The sequence below is a fragment of the Symphalangus syndactylus genome, chromosome 7, assembly GCF_028878055.3.
Source record: "Symphalangus syndactylus isolate Jambi chromosome 7, NHGRI_mSymSyn1-v2.1_pri, whole genome shotgun sequence".
NCBI classification, from domain to species: domain Eukaryota; kingdom Metazoa; phylum Chordata; class Mammalia; order Primates; family Hylobatidae; genus Symphalangus; species Symphalangus syndactylus.
This window is the reverse complement of record NC_072429.2, coordinates 32,464,160-32,488,900: the sequence shown is the minus strand read 5'-3', so window position 1 is coordinate 32,488,900 and position 24,741 is coordinate 32,464,160. Positions and strand designations below refer to the sequence as shown.

The 24,741-nt window shown below is 48.2% G+C and overlaps 1 protein-coding gene across 4 annotated transcripts in view; it reads left to right on the top strand.

Moving 5' to 3' along the window:
- Positions 1-24,494, top strand: part of GALNT10 (polypeptide N-acetylgalactosaminyltransferase 10) — a 232,165-nt gene extending 207,671 nt beyond the window's left edge. For 3 of the 4 annotated variants that reach the window (XM_055285522.2, XM_055285523.2, XM_063642660.1), the window contains 5 exons: positions 7,712-7,819; positions 13,142-13,363; positions 16,468-16,584; positions 19,362-19,511; positions 20,326-24,494. In XM_055285522.2, the coding sequence (XP_055141497.1) occupies positions 7,712-7,819; positions 13,142-13,363; positions 16,468-16,584; positions 19,362-19,511; positions 20,326-20,484 (756 nt within the window). In that variant the 3' untranslated portion in view covers positions 20,485-24,494. The remainder of the gene's footprint in view (positions 1-7,711; positions 7,820-13,141; positions 13,364-16,467; positions 16,585-19,361; positions 19,512-20,325) is intronic. The other variant, XM_055285525.2, reaches the window with a different exon arrangement.
- Positions 24,495-24,741: the final 247 nt, after the last annotated feature.

Below are 24,741 nucleotides of genomic sequence, written 5' to 3'. Positions count from 1 at the left end.
ACAGAAAGAAAAATTCACAAGCCCCTGGGGCAGAAAAGTGAATGCACTGCGGCCAGTTGTCAGCAGCATCTACATAGGGAGTCCAGGGGGTGTGGAGAGGGTAGGAGGTGATAGATGGTAGGAGGTGATAGATGGGAGCAGGTGGCAGAGGGCCTGATTGCAAGCCAAGGGTGACCCCTTTGTTCTGCAGACAATACAAGTGCTGTTAGGGATCTTTGAGGAAGACCACGATAGGGTCGGTCCAGACCTTAGGAAAGCACAGTCTCTGTGGAACTCTCCGATCTGCCTAGTTCTGACCCAACACCAGGTTCCATTTTGGGTTCTGCCGTTTATACACTGGGGAACCCTGGGGAAAGTGTTAAGTAAACCTTGGTTTCCTCATTTGTAAAGGGTGTGATCATGCCTCCCTTGCTGGGTTGCTGTGAGATGCTGTATTTCCAAATCTGAGTCAAAACCTAATGTAAAGTAACCATCTCCCCCTTGTTGGGGAAGTAACTAACTGTAAACACTTAAGGACATTGTTGAAATAGTCATATGTTTAATTTATTAATTTAGATGCACATATGCTTAAAACTGTATCACATAAAAATACTAGGCCGGGCGCGGTGGCTCACACCTGTAATTCCAGCATTTGGGGAGGCCAAGGAGGGTGGATCACTGGAGGTCAGGAGTTTGAGACCAGCCTGGCCAACTTGGGGAAAACCTGTCTCTACTAAAAATACAAAAATCAGCTGGGCATGGTGGTGGGCATCTGTAATCCCAGCTACTCGGGAGGCTGAGGCAGGAGAATCACTTGAACCTGGGAGCCGGAGGTTGCAGTGAACCGAGTTGTGCCATTGCACTCCATCCTGGGTGACAGAGCAAGACTCCGTCTCAAAAAAAAAAAATACAGTTCAAATTTAGAAGTAAATTTAAAACTAAAGTTGTTCTTCTCTACTTTTTTTTTTTTAACCAACTGCATCCAATAAACATCCAAAACCAGCATGACTGAGGTTTTCCTTTCATGGTGGTGATACTTCTTGAAACAATATCTTGATGAAAACAAACTAATACATTCAAAATAATATGAGTTTCTTTTCAGCGGGGAATTGTGTAGCATTCATGCAACGCCCTCCACCAGTAGCGATGGGCCACGTGCCCACAGGACACCATACGGATAGCTCACGGTGTCCTCTGAACTTCTACATTACCTCATTTTAGCCTCACCACAACCCTAAGGAGGTAGGCACAGTAATTTTTCCCATTTTGCAGAGGAGGAAACTGAGGCTTTCAGACTTATAAAACTTGCTTAACAGCCTGGGTGGGACCTCAGTTCTAATTCCAGAACCAAGCTCCTAACCGCTACCCTATGTGCCTCCTAAGCACACAGTGAATGCTGAATGATTGGTGGCAATTATTAGTATAGTCTTTCCCCCAAGTGCAACTGATTAGGGTTTGAACTTCATAGGGGTCCTCAGCTGAGATGCCAACAGCAAAAGCCGTGGCCAGCTGCCAGTCTTTTCCTTATCTCTGGGCAGGTCAGGTGCCGTGCCATTCCTGGCTAGCTTCCAGGCAGCCATTTCCTCGACAGAGAGAAGCTCTGCCCCAGCCCCTGTCCTCTCGGGTTCCCCTCCATGGACGAGCCCTTCCACTGCGCTCTTTCTGGGTCCCATTGTGTTTTCCCAATGCACATCACCACTTGTTTCTTTCCCCCTCCGTTTAGGAGATAAGAGCGGGTAATTGTCTTTTATAGACAATGTAATGAAGCCTGTCATCACACAAAAGAAGTTTGCTAATAAAATAAATCAAAGCAGCGATGAAAATGAATGGGGAACAGGCTTTCACAATTAGATTTGTACTTGTGTAGAGGCATGGTGCTTCTATGAGAAGACTGCCACGGGGCAGTGAGAGGAGCCTGGAAACAAGCTGACAGGATATGTTTGGGAACTCCTGTGCTGGGAACTCCTGTGGTGGAGCAGCAAGGGACCCAGAGCAGACACCTGCATCCCCCTACAGGGGTGGGAGTTGAAGGGACAGGGCAGGGAGAAAGCTGACAGCAACACAAGGAGAGGAACTGCAAAATGTCATCTTAGTGGCCTGTATTTGTCCCCATCTCGAACAGGATGGGTTTCTGGTCAAAGATGATCCAGCTGCTGCCATCCCTGGAGCTCCCCTTCTCTTTGCCCCCAGCTGGACTCTGTTCCTGCCTCTTGGGTGAGAGGACAGTGCTCATGGGTGGCCAGGCCCCAAATGGTATACAGTGACCCTGCCCCACCCCACCTGCCCCATCAGAGTATGTCTGGGCTCGGGATGGAGATAGCAGGAAGTAGTGCGCGACAAAGGACCTTTTAGAAGCCAGGTGGAAGAGCAGCCCTTCTAGAGCCCCTGAACTAATCAAGACATGAAGCCCAATCCCCACGATCGCATGGAGCAGTTCCAACTGAAAAGAGCACTTTTGCACAGAATCTGGGTTGCAGATGTCCCCATTCCTGCCCCCCATTCCACAAATGAGAAAATATGGTAGCAAGATTCATAATAATACCATTCTCTTGGTCACTTGCAGGTTTTGCCACCAAGTTAGTTAAGAAAAAATACTTCCTCTCTTTGCACTTCAGTCTCTCCATTTCGGAAATCAGGCCATAGGGTGAGAAAACTTGATGTTGTTGGGCAGAGGGCAGGTGCTCTGTAATTTCAGCGTGGTGGTGGTGGTTCTCATCCTTCTGCAAGTAGAAATGACTAACATTCATCCGGTTCTCTAAGAGCCAGGCACCAAGCTAAGAGCTTTTCACACGCTGTCTTGTGCCATCTCAACAGCCATCATCATCCCCACATCACAGATGAGGAGAGTGAGGCTCCCAGGTTCAGTGACCTGCAGGAGGTCACATAGCGGGCATTGGTGGTATGAGGATTGGTATGAGGGGAGTCAGGCTGCAGTGTCTGTCTGGGTCTTGGATGGTCACCACCTCTGCTGTGAAGAAAGGGAGGAGCCTAAAGATACAAAGGACAAGTGACCTGGGCCATGAGCAGAACCACAGGGCTTCGGATCTGTGGCCAGCACCATCCCCCCAGCATGTCCTTGGAAAGAGAGTCACCTCCTGTCTTGGGATCCTGTCTCTCCGTGGCAGAGTTGAGAGTTTTTTGTCACAAGAGGGAGGTGAGCAAGCCAGGAGCATGACGGCGATGCTCTCTCTGGCCTCCTACATCTGTCCCACTTCACCCCAGACAAACCCAGCCAGGATCCAGCCCGAAAGAGATGGCAATGGTGCCTTCTGCCCAAGAAACAAGGAAACCTCAGCCTCCCTGCTCATGACTTATATTGTTGCTAGGATTACTGGAAGCAAAAAAGACAGTTCATCCCTGGAGCCAGTGACTGAAGAATGGATGACAAAATAAGGTCATCGTTCTCTCTAGTCAAGTCCCTGTGCTCAAGACTTTGAATCAGTCTTGATTCACCTCCTCCTTCATGACCGAGTGCCTCTTATGGGCAGATCACTGTGCTAGGCACTGGGGGTCCAATGGCAAATACAACAGCTGAGACCCCTGCCAACACTGGCCCTGAGTCTGGCAGGGCACAGGGGTTGGTAAGGACTCTTATGTTAAAAGTGACAGAAAGGCTGGGTGCAGTGGCTCATGCCTGTAATCCTAGCACTTTGGGAGGTCGAGGTAGGGTGTTTGCTTGAGCCCAGGAGTTCAAGACCAGTGTGGGCAACATAGGGAGACCCCCATGTCTACAAATAAAAAAATAGCCAGGTATGATGGTACACACCTGTGGTCCCAGCTACTTGGGAGGCTGAGGCAGGAGGGTCACTTAAGCCCATGAGGTCAAGGCTTCAGTAAGCAGTGATTGTGATACTGTGTGACAGAGGGAGACCCTGTCTCAAAAATAAATATAAAAGTGACAAAATCATCTTAAACTAGCCGTAGCCAAGAAAAGGCATGGCGGGAGCGGCGGGTGCGGGGCTGTCTTCAACAGGCCTGCTTCCCGGTGCTCAAACAGGTGTCTCTTTCCCTCTCTTGGGACTGCCCTGCTCGGTGCTTGCTGCATTCATGGACAGGCCCTCCCTTACTGTGTGGCGCAGAGGTGATCACTGGCAGCTGCAGTGCGTTGTCCTCTTTGCTCTTCCCCCCAGAGAAAGTGTGTGGCCATCACCTCAAGCACCAGCATGCGTGGCGACCATTAAATATACCCCATTACCCTGCCCTACACCAGCTCCAGAGCCCAGGAGGTTGGGTGCTCCGGCTGGCCATCCTGGGTCACAGGCCCCAGGTGGAGCAGTTGGGAGGACAGTCCCCAATAGGGAGAAGGTGCACTGGACAGGCAAAAACAACAGATGCCCGTTGCAGGGAGATTAGACCAGGGACATAATCCTGTGAATAATTAATATTGCACTTCTGGTAAAAGGCAATGAAGCAACATGCTGTATGTAGGTATAAAAGGGTGAGAAGCCCCTGAGGAGGTGGCTCTTAAGGGGACCTGAAGGATGAGTAGGAGGTATCCAGGCAGAGGGAGGAGTCTGTGAGGGGAGTCAATGGGTGTGGTGAGCAAGAAGTGAGTGGGGTGAGGTGAGGGTGGAGGGCTGCACGGGGCCTTTGGTCAGGCCAGAGGACATTCTGAAGTGATGGGCGTGGCCCGCACTGGGATGCTCCCAAAGGACCCAGGAGTGAAACAGCTTCATCTGAACAGATGTCTGTCTTCCTGAGGGTAGTTCACATTCTGAGTCGGCCCCCAGGGCATCCTGTGCTGGGCAGGGAAGCCATGGAGTAAACCCACTGAACAAACCCTCCAGACATCCCAGGAATCTGAGGGCATCCTGGATGCCTCAAGCCTCCTGACATACCAGGGTCACCCTGGTCCCTCAGGAACCTTCAGGCTGATGGCCAGCATGATTGGGGCCAAAGAAACCAGAGGTCACAGCAAAGAGAAGGATTTGGAAATTTATCATCCACCTGCATAAAGTTAGGTGCCTCTGCCAAGCAGAGCTGGACACACAGCCTCATTAGCTAATGCGAGTTTAATATGAAGACAAGGAAGCTGGGGTCAACTGGCCGGGAGACATTCAGAAATAGAGCAGGGTAAGGTGTCCCACCTGCTGAGGGCCACTGCACCACCTGAAAGGCAGAGGGCAGCCCAGCAGCGACCTGGGCAATACCCGCCAGACAAAAGCATCACTTCCACATCAATCACTTTGTATAAAGGAAGAGTTATTGTTATGGGATGCTGGCGCCTGATCAATATCTCCTGCTTTGAAAATAAACTTCTTGGCTTGGCCTTGACATTAATCTACCATCAGGAGCCCATTATCTAGAGACCAATGTTCTGTTCTATTGACTGGCTGAATTTTTTTTTCTCCCCCAAGATCAGAGTATAATTGCATTTCTCCAGGCAGCACTTCCACTAATTGCAGCTCTGTTCATATCCCCTTTCGGGAGGGCCAGAGTACATCAGTGCTGGGGATGGAGATAGCAGGAAGTAGTGGGAAACAAAGAACCTTTTAGGAGCCAGGTGGAAGAGCAAGCCCTTCTAGAGCCCCTGAATTAATCAAGACGTGAAGCCCAATCCCCACAACCTCATCAAGCAGTTCCAACTGAAAAGAGCACTTTTGCACAGAATCTGGTTTGCAGATGTCCCCATTCCACAAATGAGAGAATATGGTAGCGAGATTAATAATAATGTCCTGAATCCAGCTGTGTCCCCCCATCGCCTCAGCGCCCCTCACCCAGGGTCAGGACGGCCTCATATCAGGACGACTGCAAGAGCCTCCCGGGCCTACTCTCCCCCAGGCCTGCCCCTTCAGGCTGTTCTCCCCCCACAGGCAAAGTCATCTTTGTAAGATGTAAGTGGATTGTGTGTCTCCCTCACTGAAGACCTGTGAAGACTCCTTGATCTGCCTCGTGAGGCCCCTGTGGCAGCCCTGCCTACCTCTCTGGCCTCCCCTCCCGTCCCTCTTCTCTTTTCTCCCTCTGCTCCTGTCCTGGCTTTCTTTTTTATTATGCCAAGCTTGGCCCTGCCCTGGTGCCTTTGCACTTGCTCTTCTCCCACCTGTTCCCTTGCCTTTACTTTCACCTTCTCGGTTCCACCTCAAACAACCCCTCCGAAGTGAGGCTTTCCCTGACTGGGGAGCATAAAGTAGCATTTCTCACATCCCATACACCCCCACAACGAATCTATGCAATGGCCCTGCTCTGCCATCGCCACCTGAAACCATCTCACATGTTAGTTACCTATGCCAGGAAAAATTACCCCCAGAATCCATCTTAACACAATACACAGTTATGATGACAGCGCTTCCCTAGGCCGGGGATTTGGGAGTGGCTTGGTTTGATAGCCCCATCTCGGGTCTCGCATAGGGGAATAGTCAGGCCATGAGCCAGGGCTGCAGTCATCTGCAGGCTTGACTGTGACCACCACCTCTGCTTCTCGGTGTCTCACTGACCTGGCTGGAAAATTAGTGCTGTGGGCAGGAGGCCTCAGCTCTCACCTCGTGGACCTCTCCATAGCATGGCTGGGGTGTCCTCAAACATGGCAGCTGGCTCCTCCAAAGCCAGCGGTCCCACAGAGAAAGGTGGAAGCCACGGCATCTTTATGACCGTCATTTCTGCAGTATCCTGTGGGTTACACAGGTCAGTCCTCATGTGACTCACTGGGAGGCATCTACACAGGGGCACAAATACAAGGAGGCAGGGATTGCGAGGCCACTTTGGAGGCTGGGGCATCGGCTGACTGATTCACTGCTGTGTCCTGAGTATGCACCGGATCTTGTGCTAAACCCTTTCACATGCAGTATCTCATCTTCCAGTCCTGCCTCCTCTATTTCTTTACAGGAAACTGAGTCTCGGAGAAGTTAAGTACCTTGATCAAAGTCATAAAGTGCGTAAGTGGCTGAGCCAGGATTCAAACCCAGGCCTACCAAGGAGGGTCTGTGTAGGCTGGGCCCCTTAGTGGGTATGAGTCAGTATTGGCTATACTTGTTCAGATTCCCAAGTTGCTGTCAGACCAGCAGGCAAACTCAGGAGCTCTCTGTGATGTCAAATACTCCTCCCTGGGAGAGGGACGCAAAGAGAACCATCAGATCCCACACTGCAGCAAGACCCAGCTGCACAGCCTAGCAAGCCAGACTCAGAGAGGCAGGGCAGGGAGGCTGACGGAACTGCTCAGGGAGACCCAGCGAGAGGCTCATAGATCCAGGAGGAAAATAAATATGTGACAGTAAAGCTACAGAACCTGTGTGCCACCTTGACATACTGTGGCTGATGTCACTTTGTGATCACCATGGTCTTTCCCACTGATCCCCCGATGCCACCCTAGAATTCTCAACACAGCACTCCATAGTGGATTAGAGCTCAGACTCTGAAGTCAGCTAAAACAGGGTTTAAATTTTGGCTCCACCACTTACTCTGTGACCTTAGTCACATTTCTTAGCTTCTCTGAGCCTCCATTTCAGCATCTGTAAAATGTTACTACCTGCTTTATAGGTTTTCTGATGAGGCTTCAGTATGGTTGTGCATGTGACCATCTTAGCATAGTGTGTGGCAATGGTAAGCACTTAGTGCCGTCAGCTGTTTTTACTGCTGTTATTATATTACTGTGTTTTCCCATGTCATTAGGTCTGTGATCCAGGCTTCAGCAAACAATCCAGGCTGATGCTTTTGCTGAGTACAGTAAGGGATGCTGGCCTGGTGGGATGGTGAACTGGAAGCAGAAACATCATCTCTCTTCCTTCTTGCCATGCAGGTGTGGATGTGTGGGGGCCGCATGGAAGACATCCCCTGCTCCAGGGTGGGCCATATCTACAGGAAGTATGTGCCCTACAAGGTCCCGGCCGGAGTCAGCCTGGCCCGGGTAAGGTGGTGGCTTTCCTTGGGGGGGAGAAGGGGTTGGCCTAGGACCATGAGCTGCACTGAGGCACCCTGGGGCCCTAGACTGTGTTATGTGATCTCTGGGTTTGCGGATGTGCCTCCCATTCTCCAGGTGAAATCTGATTTAAAAGAACTCCCTTAAATCCCTACTTAACCATTCATTGCTGTGTGACCTGGGGAGGGTTGCTTAACTCCTTTGAACCTGTGTTTCCTCCTTTGTTTAAAGAGAGCTAGTTCTTTCCAACTTCCAGCATTGCCAGGAGAATTAAGGAGGTGATACTGTTTCCCAAAGTGTGACAGAGGAGATGATCTTAGGCAGCAAACACAGGGACGTTTTCTTGTTCATGTGTTTAAGTTAATGTGCATTCTAAATTAATGTGTATTCGTGTAGCTAACCTGTAATTTCACAGATATTATTACTTAGCATGCAGCCAAAGTAGGTGCAAAGTTAGACCAGAGGTGATGTAAAGAAACATGTTAGATAAATATTAATACAGGTGGTGTGGTGTGGTGTGTTTGGGAAAGCTTGTGTACTAAGTTTCTGGAGGGGAAGTGGGCTTCATAAATGTCAGTGTCCTTCTCTTCTCCTCACCCCCTGTCTACTCTTACTGCCAAAACCTCTGCCTGTCAAACTGTTTAATTGCCTTAAAATGGTTTGTGTCAATCATTGCTTCAATTAAATTGGCCACTGGCTGCAAATGGAAATGTTAGCCAGAGTTTATTTTTGTTTTTGATATTAAATGTATTGGGAAAAAAATAAATCCAGGTGACCACAAAAGAAAAATGAAGAGGAAGGAGGGTCCCCAGAGAATAGAAAGAGCCTTGCGGGGAAGCTGGAAAGGACCCCCGCACAGCTTTCCCTCCGCGGAGCCTGTGAGCCCCGCCTCGGCCAGGAGACCCTGGTGCTGGCCGGGTTGGCATTAGACCGCACTGCCTCCTGTCCAGGGCGCTGCCTCCTCCTCCACTTGACAACCTTGACGTGTAGAATTGTAGCCCCCGGCTCCTAGAAGAGCGTTGTCCTGTGACTCACAAGGAAAGCCCAGAGGCTCAAAGAGGCCGCGCGTCTCCCCGAGCGCCATCAGTGGGTGGGAGCTGGGCTCCGGGAAGTGTCAGGGGCCGTGTGGAGGGAAAGGAGAGCCGGCAGTGCCCTCCAGTGGTAGCAGAGCCTAACGACGCCCTCACCAGCCATCCGCGCTGCCCACAGCCCCATCCGACACGGGCGGCGGGGGGGAAGTTCTAGATTCAGCCCCTTGAAGCAGGAATCGCGTTCTTCTGAAAGGCCATTTGGCGATCCCTGAGGAGGGTGCCAGGCAGGAAAAGCGCACGCTCTCTCGGTACGCCCAAGACTGCGACTCTTCCAGCTACAAGGGACCATGGGGACACTCCAACTTCAGACCAGGGGCAACCCTAAAGCATTCTTTTCCTCTGCAGAGCTGTTATTGGTAAGGCTCACCTAAAAATAAAAATAGCCGGGTGCAGTGGTGTGTGCCTGTAGTCCCAGCTACTCAGGAGGCTGAGGTGGGAAGATCACTTGCGCCAGGGCGGTCGAGGCTGCAGTGAGCTGTGTGTGCCACTGCACTCCAGCCTGGGTGACAAAATGAGACCATGTCTCAAAGAAAGTTTGTTGTTGTTGTTGTTGATTTTAAAAAGGCCCACCTGATAAAGAGACATTACCGCCTCCTGCTTGTTGTAGAACCATTATTATAGATTAATTCAGTGGATAAGAGCTAACTGTAGTAACACTTATAAAAATTCCCTTCGAGCCAGGCATGCAAAGCATTTTACTTATCTCACTTAATTCTCACTTGTTTTTAACCCCATTTTAGGGATGGGGAACATGAAACATGTGATGTTGGCGATGGAAACGTTAAGTAACTAGAGCCAGAATTCAAACCCGTGTAGGTCTGACAGGTACCTGGCACATAGCAATTGTTCCTTAAACAGTGACTGCTATTATTAGTGTTAGCATCAATATTAACAATAAAGACTGGAACGTGTATTTAAAAGTCTTATCTAAATTCTGTGTTTGGGCATTTTAACGTATTTCTCTTTTAGCTATCTGTACTGAAGCAGCGTCCTGTGTTTGGCTTTAAGCCACTTAACAATCTGAGTGGTGCCTCATGGCTTCTTCCCCAGGGACTCTGTGATCCATCAGGTCTGATTATGTGTAGGTTTGCAGAACCATAGAGATGCCTGAATCAGGTGCGGCCTTTTATTATGGTGACTAACAACCCTCAATTACTTGCAGACCACATTTAAAATATTTGTTCAGTGGGCTGGGCGTGGTGGCTCACACCTGTAATCCCAGCAGTTTGGGAGGCCAAGGCAGGCAGATCACCTGAGGTCAGGAGTTCAAGACCAGCCTGGTCAACATGGCGAAACCCCATCTCTACTAAAAATACAAAAATTAGCCAGGCGTGGTGGTGTGCCCCTGTAATCCCAGCTACTAGGGAGGCTGAGGCAGGAGAATCACTTGAACCTGGGAAGTGGAAGTTGCAGTGAGCTGAGACCGTGCCACTGTACTCCAGCCTGAGCGATAGAGCAAGACTCCATCTTGGGGGGAAAAAAAGTGCTCAATGTTTTAACAGCCACATCCTAAGCCTTCTAGAGCATTGTCCCCTAGATGATCATTTTGATAGATTTGAGAGTTGTCCTAATAGCTCTGAGAGAGCCAGAGAGAGAAACTGAGATTGTACGGACTCCGGAAGGACAAACAGCCAGACAGCCTTGAGGTAGAAGCAGTTCAGGAAGGATAAGCTGTCCACCAGCTTGCCTGCCTCAGGAACAAGTAGCCAGTCTTAACATTGTTTACTAAACTTGCTGAAATCTTTCTTATCTTTGCCTCTGGAAAAAGGATCTTAGGGAAGGCAATAACAGAAACTACTCGAACTTGCTGAAACAAAAATGGAGACTTACTCCAAGGATCCAGGCAAATCTCTAATCCAAGCACAAGAAATACAGTTGGGCCTCAGACGGGACTGGGACTCGGAAGTAGGAAGGTGTTGAGAGTAGAGGTATGAGGAGCCCGAAGCCCACTAAAATCCCAAGGTCCTTTTTATGTCTCTAACAAGGGGAGATGTGAGAGAAATAAGTGTAAAGTCATTTCCTTTGGTGCAAACAGTGAACTGTAGCAAAAAATGTTCAAAATCTGGGAGAAAGATCTTTTCAAGCTATGTCTGGAAGATACAATTATGCAATATTAATTAAAATGGTAATTAGAATTAGAATTAAAATATGATGTTATTCAATCCTTTAAGAATGACACTGGTAAATTTCAGTATCATTCCTAACCAGTCTGGCCATGGTCAGAGTGGCCGGACTTGCTTTCAGTTGGAGTGAAACTACAGCAGTTCCTCATTACCTCTGTGACTCGAGCAGGTTAGACAGCGAGCCAAAAGAGCCTGGTGGACATACTGGAAAAAGCAGAGGAAATATTGTGTTTTAGAGTGTTCATGTATACAGTCTCTGTTAGGCCTTCAACTTCCTCTAGCACAGTTTTAAATTAAACACAGCCTTTTCTGTGCAGGGGCCTGGTGGGGGTAAACACAGTTCCTGAGCTGTTTTCTAACCCACTGTGGACTCTTCAGCACTCAGGAAGAACTAGGTAGCAACAAGGAAATTCAGCTGTTTCCTGGTCCCCAACTCAGAGCCAGCAAAATGGGGGAACTGGTGAATTTTGTCTCCAGTGCGGGGGCCTCCCTCATGTTGGTTTCCTTCTCCATTACTCAAGAGTCAGCAACCTGTTTTTGTATGGCCTGTGAGCTAAGAATGGTTTTTACATTTTTAAATCATTAGAGGGAACGGGAATCAAAAGAAGAAGAATATTTTGTGATACATGAAAATCAAATTTCACTATCCGTAAGTTTTATTGGAACCCAGCCACACCATTTATATGGTGTCTATGGCTGCTTTATAGCTACATCAGAGGTGAGACCATATGGTCTGCAAAGCCTAAGTATTTACTATCTGGCTCTTTATAGAAAACGTTTAAACATTTGGGACCCCTGCCTGACCTTCTGCTCCTAGAGCAGTCCTTCACACTGAGGTGCAAATGACTGATAACAGCTTAAAGTGCTAACTCCCCTTTACCTTTCAGAGGAAATTTTAGATTGCAATAGGGAAAATACTTACGAAGGAGGTAAAGCTGAAGAGTTAAAATTGGGGTGGCGGGACAACAGCCAAGGGTTGAAGAAAGATGTTTTGGAGCAGAGAATTTCCCCTGAACCATGAAGTTTTGCTTTCAGATATATCACATATCAGAAGTTCTCACTCGGTGGGGTCTACAGTGCAGATGGAATCAGGAATTTTCATCACATACATAAGAATTCCCTCTTCCTCTGTCCCCAAGTCTACTCAAAAACACTTTCCTCACCTGCTGCCTCTGCTTGCCAATCATGTGGCTGTCATTTTTTAAAATTGATTATCTTTGTGCTTCATGATGAAAGTAGCAGCAACCTTTGCACCTCAAAGGATTATTAGAAATTCCAGCTGCTGATGGAATTACACCTTTTGGTTTCAAATTATAATTTTCCTTTATCACATAACTTGGTCAAAACTCTCAGTTGAAAATGACAAAAAGCCAAATCAAATTGGCTTAGCGAAGAAAGAATATACAGGCTCCTGTAACTGGAAAGTCCGAGGTAGCTCTAGCTTCAGACATGGCTGGATTCTGATGTTAAAAGACGGAATGCATTCCTGGATCCAGCCCTCCGCTCTGCTTCATTCTAGGTTGATTTCATCCTTGGACAGGCTCTCCTTATCTCTCCTTGGAAGCCATATGGCCCAGCAGCTCTGGCTGGCATCCTGTCTTACCCTGCAGTCCAAGCAGAAACAGAGTGATTCTTCTAATAGTTACTGCAAAAATCCCAAGGCTGATGCCTGTTGGTTGTGATTGGTGGGGCTTAGGAAATGGGTCTGCTGTTTGACCAGCCCCTGCACCAGGGGCACCTGTATTCACATTAGCCAGGTTGGGTCCATGCCTTTCCTCCTGCCACATTAGCTGACAGGGAGACAGGGTGGCTGCCCAGAGGAAAATCAGTGGGGGCTATCGCTAGAAGAAGAGGGGATGGAAGATGGGCAGGCAAAACAACAGCAGCCTATGGGCCAACTATAAGCTGTGAAGCCCTTAAAACATGTATGATGATAAATAGAAACACAGAAGGCCTAAACTCACTGTGGGGCTGGTATTTTTGATGCAACATAAAATAAGAAAGGTTGACCTCGACCTGCCAGGACCCTTTGCACCCCACTGCCTGGCTTTGGCTTCTTGGAAAGACTGACCCCTCCACTGCTTCTTGCCCCATAGAACCTTAAGCGGGTGGCTGAAGTGTGGATGGACGAGTATGCAGAGTACATTTACCAGCGCCGGCCTGAATACCGCCACCTCTCCGCTGGGGATGTCGCTGTCCAGAAAAAGCTCCGCAGCTCCCTTAACTGCAAGAGTTTCAAGTGGTTTATGACGAAGATAGCCTGGGACCTGCCCAAATTCTACCCACCCGTGGAGCCCCCAGCTGCAGCTTGGGGGGAGGTGAGTCTGGAGGGCAGGGCTGGCTCCATAATTTAATGGGCGTGCAAAATGCAAATGCAGATCCCATGTTCAAAAGGTAGAAAGTAAGTGCAGGGAGGAAAGGCATGAATATATAATTGTTTCCTTTCTTTCCTGGTCTCTCTCTAGCCGTGTCATGGTGTATTTTTACTTGCTAGTTAGTGTTCTCAGTGTAGAAAAATTAAAACTGTAAGTTATTAGCATGAATTTTACCTTTCATCTTTATATTATGCAGTGACAATTTAAAATGCAAATTAACAGCATGTAACTCATGTTCAGAATGGGTGAAATGACATGATCTGTATTTCCCACCTGCTGCATGCATAAGTATTTCTCACCAGAACAGTGTAAACATGGCATACAACAAACTCAGCTTGTTTTTACTTTACTTCCTGATAATGTGCATATTCTTCCAACACTCTCTACCTTCCATTTACTGATGAGTAAGAAAGGGCTGGAAGACAAAGGAACTAAGGAGCCAGGCACGGTGGCTCAGGCCTGTAATCCTAGCACTTTAGGAGGCCGAAGCAGGAGGATGACTTGAGCTCAGGAGTTTGAAAACATTTTCCTGTGGGAAACACAGGATGACCCTGTCTCTACCAAAAAAAAAATTAGCCAGGTGTGATGGTATGTGCCTGTAGTTGCAGCAGCTTGGGAGGCTGAGGCAGGAGAACTGCTTGAGCCTAGGAGGTCGAGGTTCTAGTGAGCTGTGCTCGTGCCACTGCACTCCAGCCTGGTGACAGAGCAAGATCCTGCCTCAACAAAGAAAAGGAACTAAGGGTTGCTCTATCTTTCCCTTTCCTTCTTAAGTTCTTGGCTAACATGGGGCAGTAACACAAGTAAGAAAGAACATGACAGGACTTGTTGGTCATTCCTGCTTCTTAGGATGCCATTGCCCTTCTTAGCGCACCCAGAGGGAGTTCCGGTTTGAAGGGAAAGCAGGGCCTCTGGGACCCCCAGCGCCCTTATTTACTCAGTGTCTTCGCACATGCTGCATGCAGGCAGGGCAGAGAGGAACAGCATGCTTCCCTGTTCATGCACACGCTCCACTGTTCCATCAGATTTCACTTACAAAACAGTTCAAAGATAAAATTGTTCAGAATTTCAAGACAGTGGCAGCAGAGCTTTAAGTCAAGTCAGACCCTCCTGAGCATGGGGCCCTGTGAACTGCACATGGTGCAGCCCATGAGGCCCATGCTGGCCGAGCAGACCAGTCTTTGCGAGCAGATGAGCATGCCATCATGGGATCCTGGGTCTCCGAGCTGAGAGGACCTACCCATTCATAGATGGATAGGTTGGAGCTTGGAAAAGGGGAGCATAAGAGTTGGGGCTCTTTCAGAAGACCAATTTAAAGTAAAAAAATGGGGGGAATATATTGTGGTTGACTCACATAGGAGCCTGGGGTAGCTATGGCTTAAGACAACCTGGATCCAGGGCCTCAAATGATGTCAGTCTCTTTTTCTCCTGCTGAACTCATGTTCCTTTTGTGTTGGCCTCATGCTGAAGGTATCAAAATGGCTTCCAGAAGCTTCAGGCTGAGCAACCCCTACTGCTTGGCCAACCCAGCAAAAAGTATACGCCTCTTTCCCAGTATACCAGTAAAGGTACAAGAATCCAGTCTTATTCTTGATCCTGCACCCATCACTTGGGCCATCGGGGAAGACGGAAAGCAAGGGTAGGATGGATGCTACGGCTGGCCACAGGGTGCGTGAGGAGCAGTAGCCCCATGGAAAGTCAGGGTGGTGTTATCAGAGGAAGGCGAGAGGCATGGTGGGTTGGCAGGAACACCAGGTGTGATTTGCTCAAATTCACACAGCAAATCACAGAGCCCTTGCCTGGCTCAGCTGCCTGGCTAGCCTACCCCAGCATCACCACCAGTTTGCAGGAGCACTGCTGTGTGGACTTCCCTCATGAGGCTCTTTGGCTCTTTACCAGTTTGTTGGCTTCCTCACTTGTTTTAGTTCAAGTCCTCCAAGAAGCAGATGCCACAGTGGGATTAGACACACAAGAGATTTATGGTTAAAACACTTGAGAGGAAAAATGAAGACTCCTGGGGAGACTAGGAGAGCCATGAGACCACGACACTCGTCTTACCTCTGCGAAGGGGCGAGGGAAGGAAGGAGAGCCGGGGTAGGAAGAGTCCAGACTGCAGTAAAGCTGTAAGGTAGCTTTGGCCAGGTTAATGAAGAGTCCGCAAGCCAAATCACCAGCCAGAGGAGTTCAGCATCTCACAAGAGTGAGTCTGCCTCACTCATTGGCTGGGAGCCATCCATGGGTGGACACAGTGGTGGATTCAGAATACAGGATCTGGGTGCAATGAGACTCTATGCAACAGGAAATTGGGTGGTGCATTTTCATAGCCACCACCGCCCCCTACCCCTCAGACAAAGTAGGATTGATATCTGTAAGGTCGGAACTATATGATGTGACACTATGCACCTAGCACAACAGTCTGCCCACAGTAAGTGCCCAATCAGTATTTGTTGGCTAAGCAAGGGAGCAGCCTAGGGCTTCAGACTCCTAGCCCAGTGCTCTTCCCACCACACCCGTCTTCATGGTTGAAGGGTAAGAGGCAACTATTGTTCTTTGGATCTCAGCAGGGGGTGAGGGGGCCTCCTGCCACCTCTTGCCATTCGCCTGCCCTAAGGGACAGAGACAGTCCATGACATACAGCAAAGGTTTCATGTCCTTTTCTAGGAGCTTTCAAGGTATGGTCCCTGGACCACCTGCACCTGGGTCACCTGGAATGGGGGTAAAATCTGGTTCCTGGACCTGTCGGTTCAATTTCTCCAGGAGTGGGGCCAGGGAGTCCTTTACCAACTCCTCACCTCCACTCCCCCACCACCAACCCAGGACTCTGCATGCTCTAAACACAGCAGTGCTTTGAGGATTACACTCTGTGGACTGAGTCTTCCTTTATTGAGAGGCTCAAGGTACTTCCGACAGCCCAGGGCAAGTTTTATCAAGACGACTTGAAACTTAATCCAGCTAATGTCTCCCCCTTAGTTTCCCCTTTCACCTGGCAGGGACCCGATGGGTACCTTAAGGCACCTCAGTGGTCCACTTCTTCCCTCTTTCCCTTTCAGATCCGAAATGTGGGCACAGGGCTGTGCGCAGACACAAAGCACGGGGCCTTGGGCTCCCCACTAAGGCTAGAGGGCTGCGTCCGGGGCCGCGGGGAGGCTGCCTGGAACAACATGCAGGTAAGGGCTGCCCCTCAGGGACTGGCAGCCAGGTTCTCTGAAACATCTGCAGCCTGGGGTGCTGACACGGCCAGCTGGGAGGGAGAGGCATGGGTCAGTGATAAATGACAAGAGTCAGCCCCAGGGATGAGTTTTAAGATCTTCCTGAACACTGTGGAAAGGGGATTCCTTCACATTGCAATAAAACCATCAGTCTGGACCATTTTGGTTACAAATGATGGATACTCTGCCCAAATGGCCTTCAACAAAAAGTGTGTTATTGTCTCATGTCCCTGAAAAGCCTTGATTATGTTGCTGGATCTCTCAAGAGAGTGCTTCCCTCTCTGCGGGCCTCATTCTCAACCTGGCTCTTCCTATATAGTAGCAGATGTGGCCATCAGCAGCCCCATGGATAGGCATGCCCCTTCCAAGAGTTCTGGAAAAGCCCTGGGGCTCCCATGAATTGTGTCCCTGAGCTGATTATGCAGAAGGTGAGGAAGTCCTCATATTGATGAGGACAGAGCCGTCACTTTTGAGAGGTGATGGGTATGTTCATTACCTTGACTCTTGGAGCCTAGGGGCATGGTCAGCCTCAGCTGCAGAATGGGTGGGATGCAGAGGGTAAGCCAGCCTGCAGGAAGAGCCACTGCTCAGACTACAGTGGACTCATGCCTGCAATCCCAGCAGTGTGGGAAGCTTAGGGGAGACTTGCTTGAAGCCAGGTGTTCAAGGTTACAGTGATTGTGCCATGCACTGCAGCCTGGGTGGAGTGACATTGGGTTAAACAATTATTTTTTAGATACAACAACAAAAACACAATCCATAAAAGAAAAAAATGAAAAATCGGACTAATTCAAAATGAATAAAAAGCAAGCCACAGATGGGAAGAAAATGTTTGTAAAGCATATATCTGATAAGGGACTTGTATCTACAATATATAAATGAAAGAACTTGTATCCTCTCAAACTCTCAAAAGTCAATAATTTTTTTAAATTTTAAAGTGGGCAGGCACTTTACCAAAAGAAGTATATGAATGGCAAACAAACATATTAAAAATGCTGAATTTCATTAGTTAATAGAGAAATAGAAATTGCAATTACAAGGAAATTCCAGCACACACCTATTAAAAAGACTGACCACACTGAAGATTGGCAAAGATGTGGATGAACTGGACCTGTATGCTGCTGGTGGGAGTGTAAATGGCACAGCCACTTTGGGAAACTGGCAGTTTCTTAGAAAGTTGACCATTGAACCAGTCATTCCACTCCTAGGTATTTATCCAAGAGAAAGAAAACGTATGTCCATACAAAGACTTGTACACAAATGTTCATAGCAGCTTTATTTGTAATAGCCAAAAACTGGAAACCACCAAGATGTCCCATGACAAGGAACTGGAGTGCAAACTCAGCAATAACAAGCAATGAATTATTGACAAATGCTGTTAGGACATAGACGATTCTCAACAAAATTATGTTGAGTGAAAGAAATGAGACAAAAGAGAATACATACTGTATGATTCCTTTATAGAAAATTCTAGAAATTGCAAACTAATCTCTAGAAACAGAAAGCAGATCAGTGGCTGCCCTAAGGACATGGGGGCTGGTGGGGACAGGAGGAGGAGATTACAGAGGAGCATGAGGACACTTTTGCGGGGTGATGGTATGTTCATTACCTTGATCATGATGATGGTTTCTCGGTGTAAACATATGTCAAGATGTATCAAATTGTACACTTTAAATGTGTGCAGTTTATTGTATGCCAGTTATTATTCAGTAAAACTACTGAAAAGAAACAAAGGTTATCAACCAAATGGATCGTGACTCAAACAGACTAACTGTGAAAAGAAATTGGTAAGAATCCTGAGCGGGCTCGGTGGCTCACGCCTGTAATCCCAGCACTTTGGGAGGCTGAGGTTGGCAGATCACCTGAGGTTAGGAGTTCAAGACCAGCCTGACCAACGTGGTGAAACTCCTTCTCTACTAAAAATACAAAATTAGCCAGGTGTGGTGGCACACACCTGTAATCCCAGCTACTTGGGAAGCTGAGGCAGGAGAATTGGTTGAAGCCAGGAGGTGGAGGTTGCAGTGAGCCAAGACTGCACCATTGCACTCCAGCATGGATGACAACAGTGAAACTCCTTCTCAAAAAAAAAAAAGAATCCTAAGAACACTTGAACTGTGGATATTTGATGACATTTTGGACTTTGTAGTAACTACTTTTAGATGTTATAGTGGCATTTACTGAAGTGTTTATACCTGACATGATATGATAGCTGAGATTTGCTTCAAAATACTGTGAGGGTAAGGATAGAGGTGGAAGTAGAGCTGCAACAACATTGGCCTTGAGTTGGTAATTTATTTTTTTTGAGACAGAGTCTCACTCTGTCCCCCATGCTGGAGTGCAGTAGTGCAATCTCGACTCACTGCAATGTCTGCCTCCCGGGCTCAAGTGATTCTCATGCCTCAGCCTCCCGAGTAGGTGGAATTACAGGCATACGCCACCACACCCAGCTAATTTTTGTATTTTTAGTAGAGATGGGGCTTCACCACATTAGCCAGCCTGGTCTCAAGCTCCTGGCCTCAAAGCGATCCACCCTCCTTGGCCTCCCAAACTGCTGGGTGAGCCACCGCACCCAGCCAAGTTAGTAACTTTTAAAGCTAGGTGGTTAGAACAGGAGGCATAGTTAATATATTATTTTTTGGACCTCTGAGTTTAAATTTTTCCATAATTTAAAAAAATGGAGAAAAAAAGAAAGTCTTTGGCTTTGCTGTCCCTATTTATGATGCCCCTGTGCACAGGTATTCACCTTCACCTGGAGAGAGGACATCCGGCCTGGAGACCCCCAGCATACCAAGAAGTTCTGCTTTGATGCCATCTCCCACACCAGCCCTGTCACGCTCTATGACTGCCACAGCATGAAGGGCAACCAGCTGTGGAAATACCGCAAAGTAAGACGGGATGTGGGGGGAGCAGGGCACCTGCTTGATTCTTTCAACAGAGCCCATCCACTTATTCATTTGTGCCACAAACCTACCATGCCGGATTTTGTAGTCATTCAAGAGTAGTCAGAAATCTAGACTTCACTGTGAAATCCTCAAGTCTTAAATGTTGGCAACTGATTCCATTTAAAAAGAAAAGCGCAGTGGCTCATGCCTGTAATCCCAGCACTTTGGGAGGCCAAGGTGGGTGGATCACCTGAGGTCAGGAGTTTGAGACTAGCCTGGCCAACGTGGTGAAACCCCGTCTCTACTAAAAATACAAAAATCAGCTAGGCATGGTGGCTCATGCCTGTACTCCCAGCTACTCAGGAGGCTGAGGCAGGAGAATCACTTGAACCTGGGAGGTAGAGGTTGCAGTGTGCCAAGATTGTGCCACTGCACTCCGGCCTGGGTGACAGAGTGAGAACCTATCTCAAAAAAAAAAAAAAAAAAAAAAGATAAAAGAAAAGCACACACACACATGCACACACCCCATAAGGACCAGTGAGGTTTGACAGGACGTGGGCAGTGTCTAGGTCCCAGGCCTGGAAGCAGCATGCATCACTTCTGGCCACATCCCAGTGGGCAGAACCCTGTCCCATGGCAATACCAGCTGCAAGGGAGGCTGGGCAGCATCCAGCTTGTGTGCTCAGGAGGAAAACCAGCAGGTGCATGAACAGCTAGTCAGTCACTTCCTCACTTTCTCATTGCTGGTATTGTTGCTGTGGTTTGACTGGCCACATGTCTCCAGTGCTGTCTGGCTTATTATCTCCATGTTTTGTAGGACAAGACCCTGTACCACCCTGTCAGTGGCAGCTGCATGGACTGCAGTGAAAGTGACCATAGGATCTTCATGAACACCTGCAACCCATCCTCTCTCACCCAGCAGTGGCTGTTTGAACACACCAACTCAACAGTCTTGGAAAAATTCAATAGGAACTGAGCCCTCATGTCCCCTTGGCAGGCCCCCCAGGGTCTGGCACTCACTGCAGCCTTCCTCTTTCAAGGGAAGCAGGGCCCCTGTGGGCACTAGGTGTAAAAGGTGCTGGCCAAATGGTTCAGGGTGAAGAGGGCTCTTGATTCAGGGGCTGGGGTCTGCCTGGTCCTTGAGCCCCTGAGTTGTGGGGGTAGGGTGAAGAGCATATCCCACAAGAAGCCCCACAGGGAGCAGAGCCTGCTTTAATCCCTGCTGACATCACAGAAAAGCAACAGAGCCTTTTCAACTTTGTCATTATGTCCCCTTGAACATTATGTGGGAGAATACCAAGGTAGCCTAGGCCACCCAAAAGTGAGTCCTGCAGGGTTGCCCAGCCCTCAGATGGCTCTCCTACATGATGGTGCTTTAGAAAGAAAGGTAAAATTTGCCTGTTTGGGGCAGCTTTTAGTATCGATGCCACTCATCTGCAGCAGAAGAGAAAGAAGTCTTCTTGCGGCTTTTGAGTTTCCGCCGTCCTGGGGGGAACATTGCAATTACTGCCCAGCTTCTGTTCTCTGTCACAACCCCAGGTAATTTAGTCTGGTCAAAGGCCATACTTGGGGCCCTGAGAGTGTTCAGTACTGAATGCTGATCAGCTGCCAGGTGAGGAGTCAGAAGAGGGACCCCCCAGACATTTCTTTGCACCTATGGACATGTGGGATATCTCCCCCTGCTCTCTGGGTATTTGAAATGTCAATTTTAGCACTCTCCAGGCACAAGGACAGCCCAGTCACCAGCTTTACAGGGCAGTGTTTCAGATGGCCCTGAGCCCACAGAAAAGGCCAAGTAGACCTCCAACTAGAAATGCTGGCTGATTTGCTCTGATCCATGCTTCCATTTCCCTGTCTCTCTTCCCCAGGCAATTACTGGCCTCAAAAGAGGAACAGAGGTGCTGCGAGGTGCTCACCTCATACAGTCTGGAGGCCTCCAGGATCAACTGTGGGCAAAGTGCCTGCCTCTGACCTCATCATGGTTCTAGTTCTCATATAGAACTCCAGAATTTTTAAAGAACTCTATAATTGGATTGCAAACTAGGATGCTACATAGGATTCTGGTATTCCACATCCAATATGGATTTCTAGAATGCTGTGATTAAAGGAGCCAGCCAGGTGTAATACAGTCAAGGCAGCCCCCAGCCTAGAGACAATCTGTGAAATCCAAAGTTGGTGGTGTTGTGGAAGCAGGGGGACATGTGTCCCTCAGCTCAGCAGAGGCTGTGGTACAGCATGGTCCTCGGTGAAGGCCTGCACCCCTGGAACCTCCCACCATCATCACAACTGTAGTCTCATTTGCAGTGGAGAAAAGAACCCGATGTCCCACAGCCAGATATACACCCAGCTCCATGCCAGCCCTTCGTGTTTACTTTTTGCTTTGTTAATTACATGTCAGACTCCTAGAGGGCCTCCAGACTAATAGGAAGCATTTCTGTAACCAACCTGCCACCCACTGATTCAGAAATGGAAATCACATCCACAATCTATGGCTTCCACCAGCTAGCCCAGGAAATACTTGAAATCAGCATTCCAATTAGCGTTGAGTCTCTTGATTGTGTCATATACCAATTAAATAACTGAGACCTAAGTCTGGGAACAGAGCCACGAATCTGCCTTTGAGATGCTGGCGGATCTCAAGGCCATCAATTATTGGGGGAGGGAGGGACAAACACTCCCAATCATCTACCAGTCAGACTGAATGTGTAGCTGATGAGGAATTACTTCCACTTCTGGCCCAGCACAAGCCCTGCTTTGGCCACCTGTCTGCAAGAGAGGCAGCCCCTGTGCTTGCAACGCTTACGTGTTGATCCCAGTGTCCTTTTCCAAATGAGTGCTGTAGCTTTGGAAGTGGCCCTCTATAGAAAGAAGTCAAAAGATGAGGCCCCTTCTAGAATCCAGGATAAAAAGAGTGTTGGCAGTTTGAGGAGTTGAATTGAGATTCATCATCAAAGAGCAATGCAGCGTCATTAAAATAAAAACTGTGCCTTTTAAAAAGAAAAATGCAAATATAGAGCAAATCCCTAAACTTGAACCATTTCCTAGTGCCTTGCTAGACAAACATAAAGGGGCAGGGTTGTGGGGAGGGGAACATTTTTGGTGGTGTGTGCAGTTCCTACTGGATGAGTGTGTGTTTCTTAATGTCTAATTTCAAGCAGGAGATGTTGAGCCTGGAACAAGATCTGAGACTGCGATGTCCCCCAAGGGTGAGAAGCCAGATTTATTCCAGTCAGTGCAAGTCACACTCCAAACTAAAGGCTGGGCAGTGCATTTAGTCTGTGGCCTAGAAGGCCTCATTGGCCCCTGAGAGGAGGCCTTGCATTACCTCACTGGGACCTGTTTGGGGGCCATCCCTGCGGTCTACCCTCTGAACCCCCAGCATGTTTGTCCTGTTTCTCACCATTGGGTTAAGGGGTGCCAAGCACTAGCTAGACTTCCACAAAGTCCTGCCCCAAGTGGGCGGCAGTGTTCCTGGCATGACCAGGATTCCTTTGAAAGCAGGAGCAGCAGCAAGCTGTCCTGGGCCTGCCTTTCCCATCCTTTGGTTCTCCTTTCCAGTCTGGGTTCACACCCTGAAAAGGGATGGGTGTGTCCTCTGAGCACTCCAGCATTTGTCATTGCTGAGCCCACATCAGTAGGTCTTGGGACTTGACAAAGTATGTGGGAGGGGAAGGAAGGACAGAAATTGACTGGCTCCATTTCATGGACCAACTGATCAATTGCCAATACTAAGCCACTCATTGTTATGGCTTCCTTTTTGAAAACCGCCTGTCTCAAGGATTCAGGTTTCCGCTCACATCCCCAGCTGGTACTCCATAAAACTCAGGCAGGAGCATATAGAGATGCTGACAGCCAGGTAATGGGTGAGACTGTGGCGTCCCTTTTCCTCTAAAGCCTTTACTCTGAGAATAAGGTCACAAAGTAGGGTGTGACTTGAAAGTATCGTAACCATGTGGCCCACCAGCAGCCTTTCCAAAGGGGAACTCCAGAAACATTTCATAATGCAAACAGCACTGTTGCTTTAAGAACAAGGCCTTTGGAGGTGGCTAAACTTGCAGGCACGTGTGTGAAAAGCCATCCCATCTTCTGCCTCCAGTTGGAGCTTTCAGCTTTTAAAACAGTCAGAAACTATTGATTCTTCCCTTTAGGAAAAAATCGCTCAGGCAGAACGGGGTACATCCACAGGAGGAATCTGACGAGAGGATGTGACATTCGGTCCAGGAGAGAAAGAGCAGTTTGTGTTAAAGATGTAGCAAATGGATTTCCAAAGTCTACATGACATTCACTTTTCAAACTTCCCACCAGTTGAATTTCTTTTTTTCCTTAAGAAATAGGTGATGTCTTGGAAAACAGCTCCTTATGACTTTCTGTGCATGTCCATTTTCCTAGTCTCTGGAGTCTCAACAAGAGTGGCAAAGCACTTTACAGTAATAACTGAGGAATCAGATTCTCTGCTTCAGCGATATCTAGTTTGTACAGTTGGGTGATCTTTTATAATTCCTAGGAGGTAATGCATTTTTAATGTTTTCTGAAGTTTTGTAAGTGTGAGAGAGGGACAAGAAGTGCAGTTCTGTTCTGGAATTCTTTATTGCTTTCAACGGACACGCTTTGTGAAAAATCCAAGTAATATTTTAGTTCAAACTTGATCTTGAGCCAAGGCCCACTGCCACCTCTGGGATGGCAGTCGGACCTACATACCAAGTGACAAGTTCATCTTAACATCTGCTTCCAGAATGGCTTTGATTCAGCCGTGCCAGGCAACAGAACAGAGTCAGACTCCTGCTCTGTTATTGGCTTGAAGACTAGGATACCAAAGGGGTTGCAGGCAGGGAATATTTGGAAATTCAGACTGGAATTCCAAGCCAAAAGCTCAAGACCACCAGCCTCTCCTCCTGCCTGGAAAAATGAGCCTTTGTGAAAGACTGATTTACCATGTACAATTGTGATTGTGAACATTGTTGAGTAAACCTCCAGACTTTCTCTAAAGTGGTCTCTGCCTTCTTCCTTCTCATGTGTCATTCTTCTTTCCATCATTCTTTATGTAGACCACCCACTTCAGACTCAGGCACTCTGCTGGGTACGAAAAACTCATTCCCAACAGCCATCATTCTAGAGTGGAAGGCAGATCTAAAACAACTAAGATGACTTCAGATGCAAATAGGGCTATGAAGGGTATAAAGCAATGATATATTAGAGACTGGGGTGGGGCTCAACGTTAGCTAGAATGGTGAGA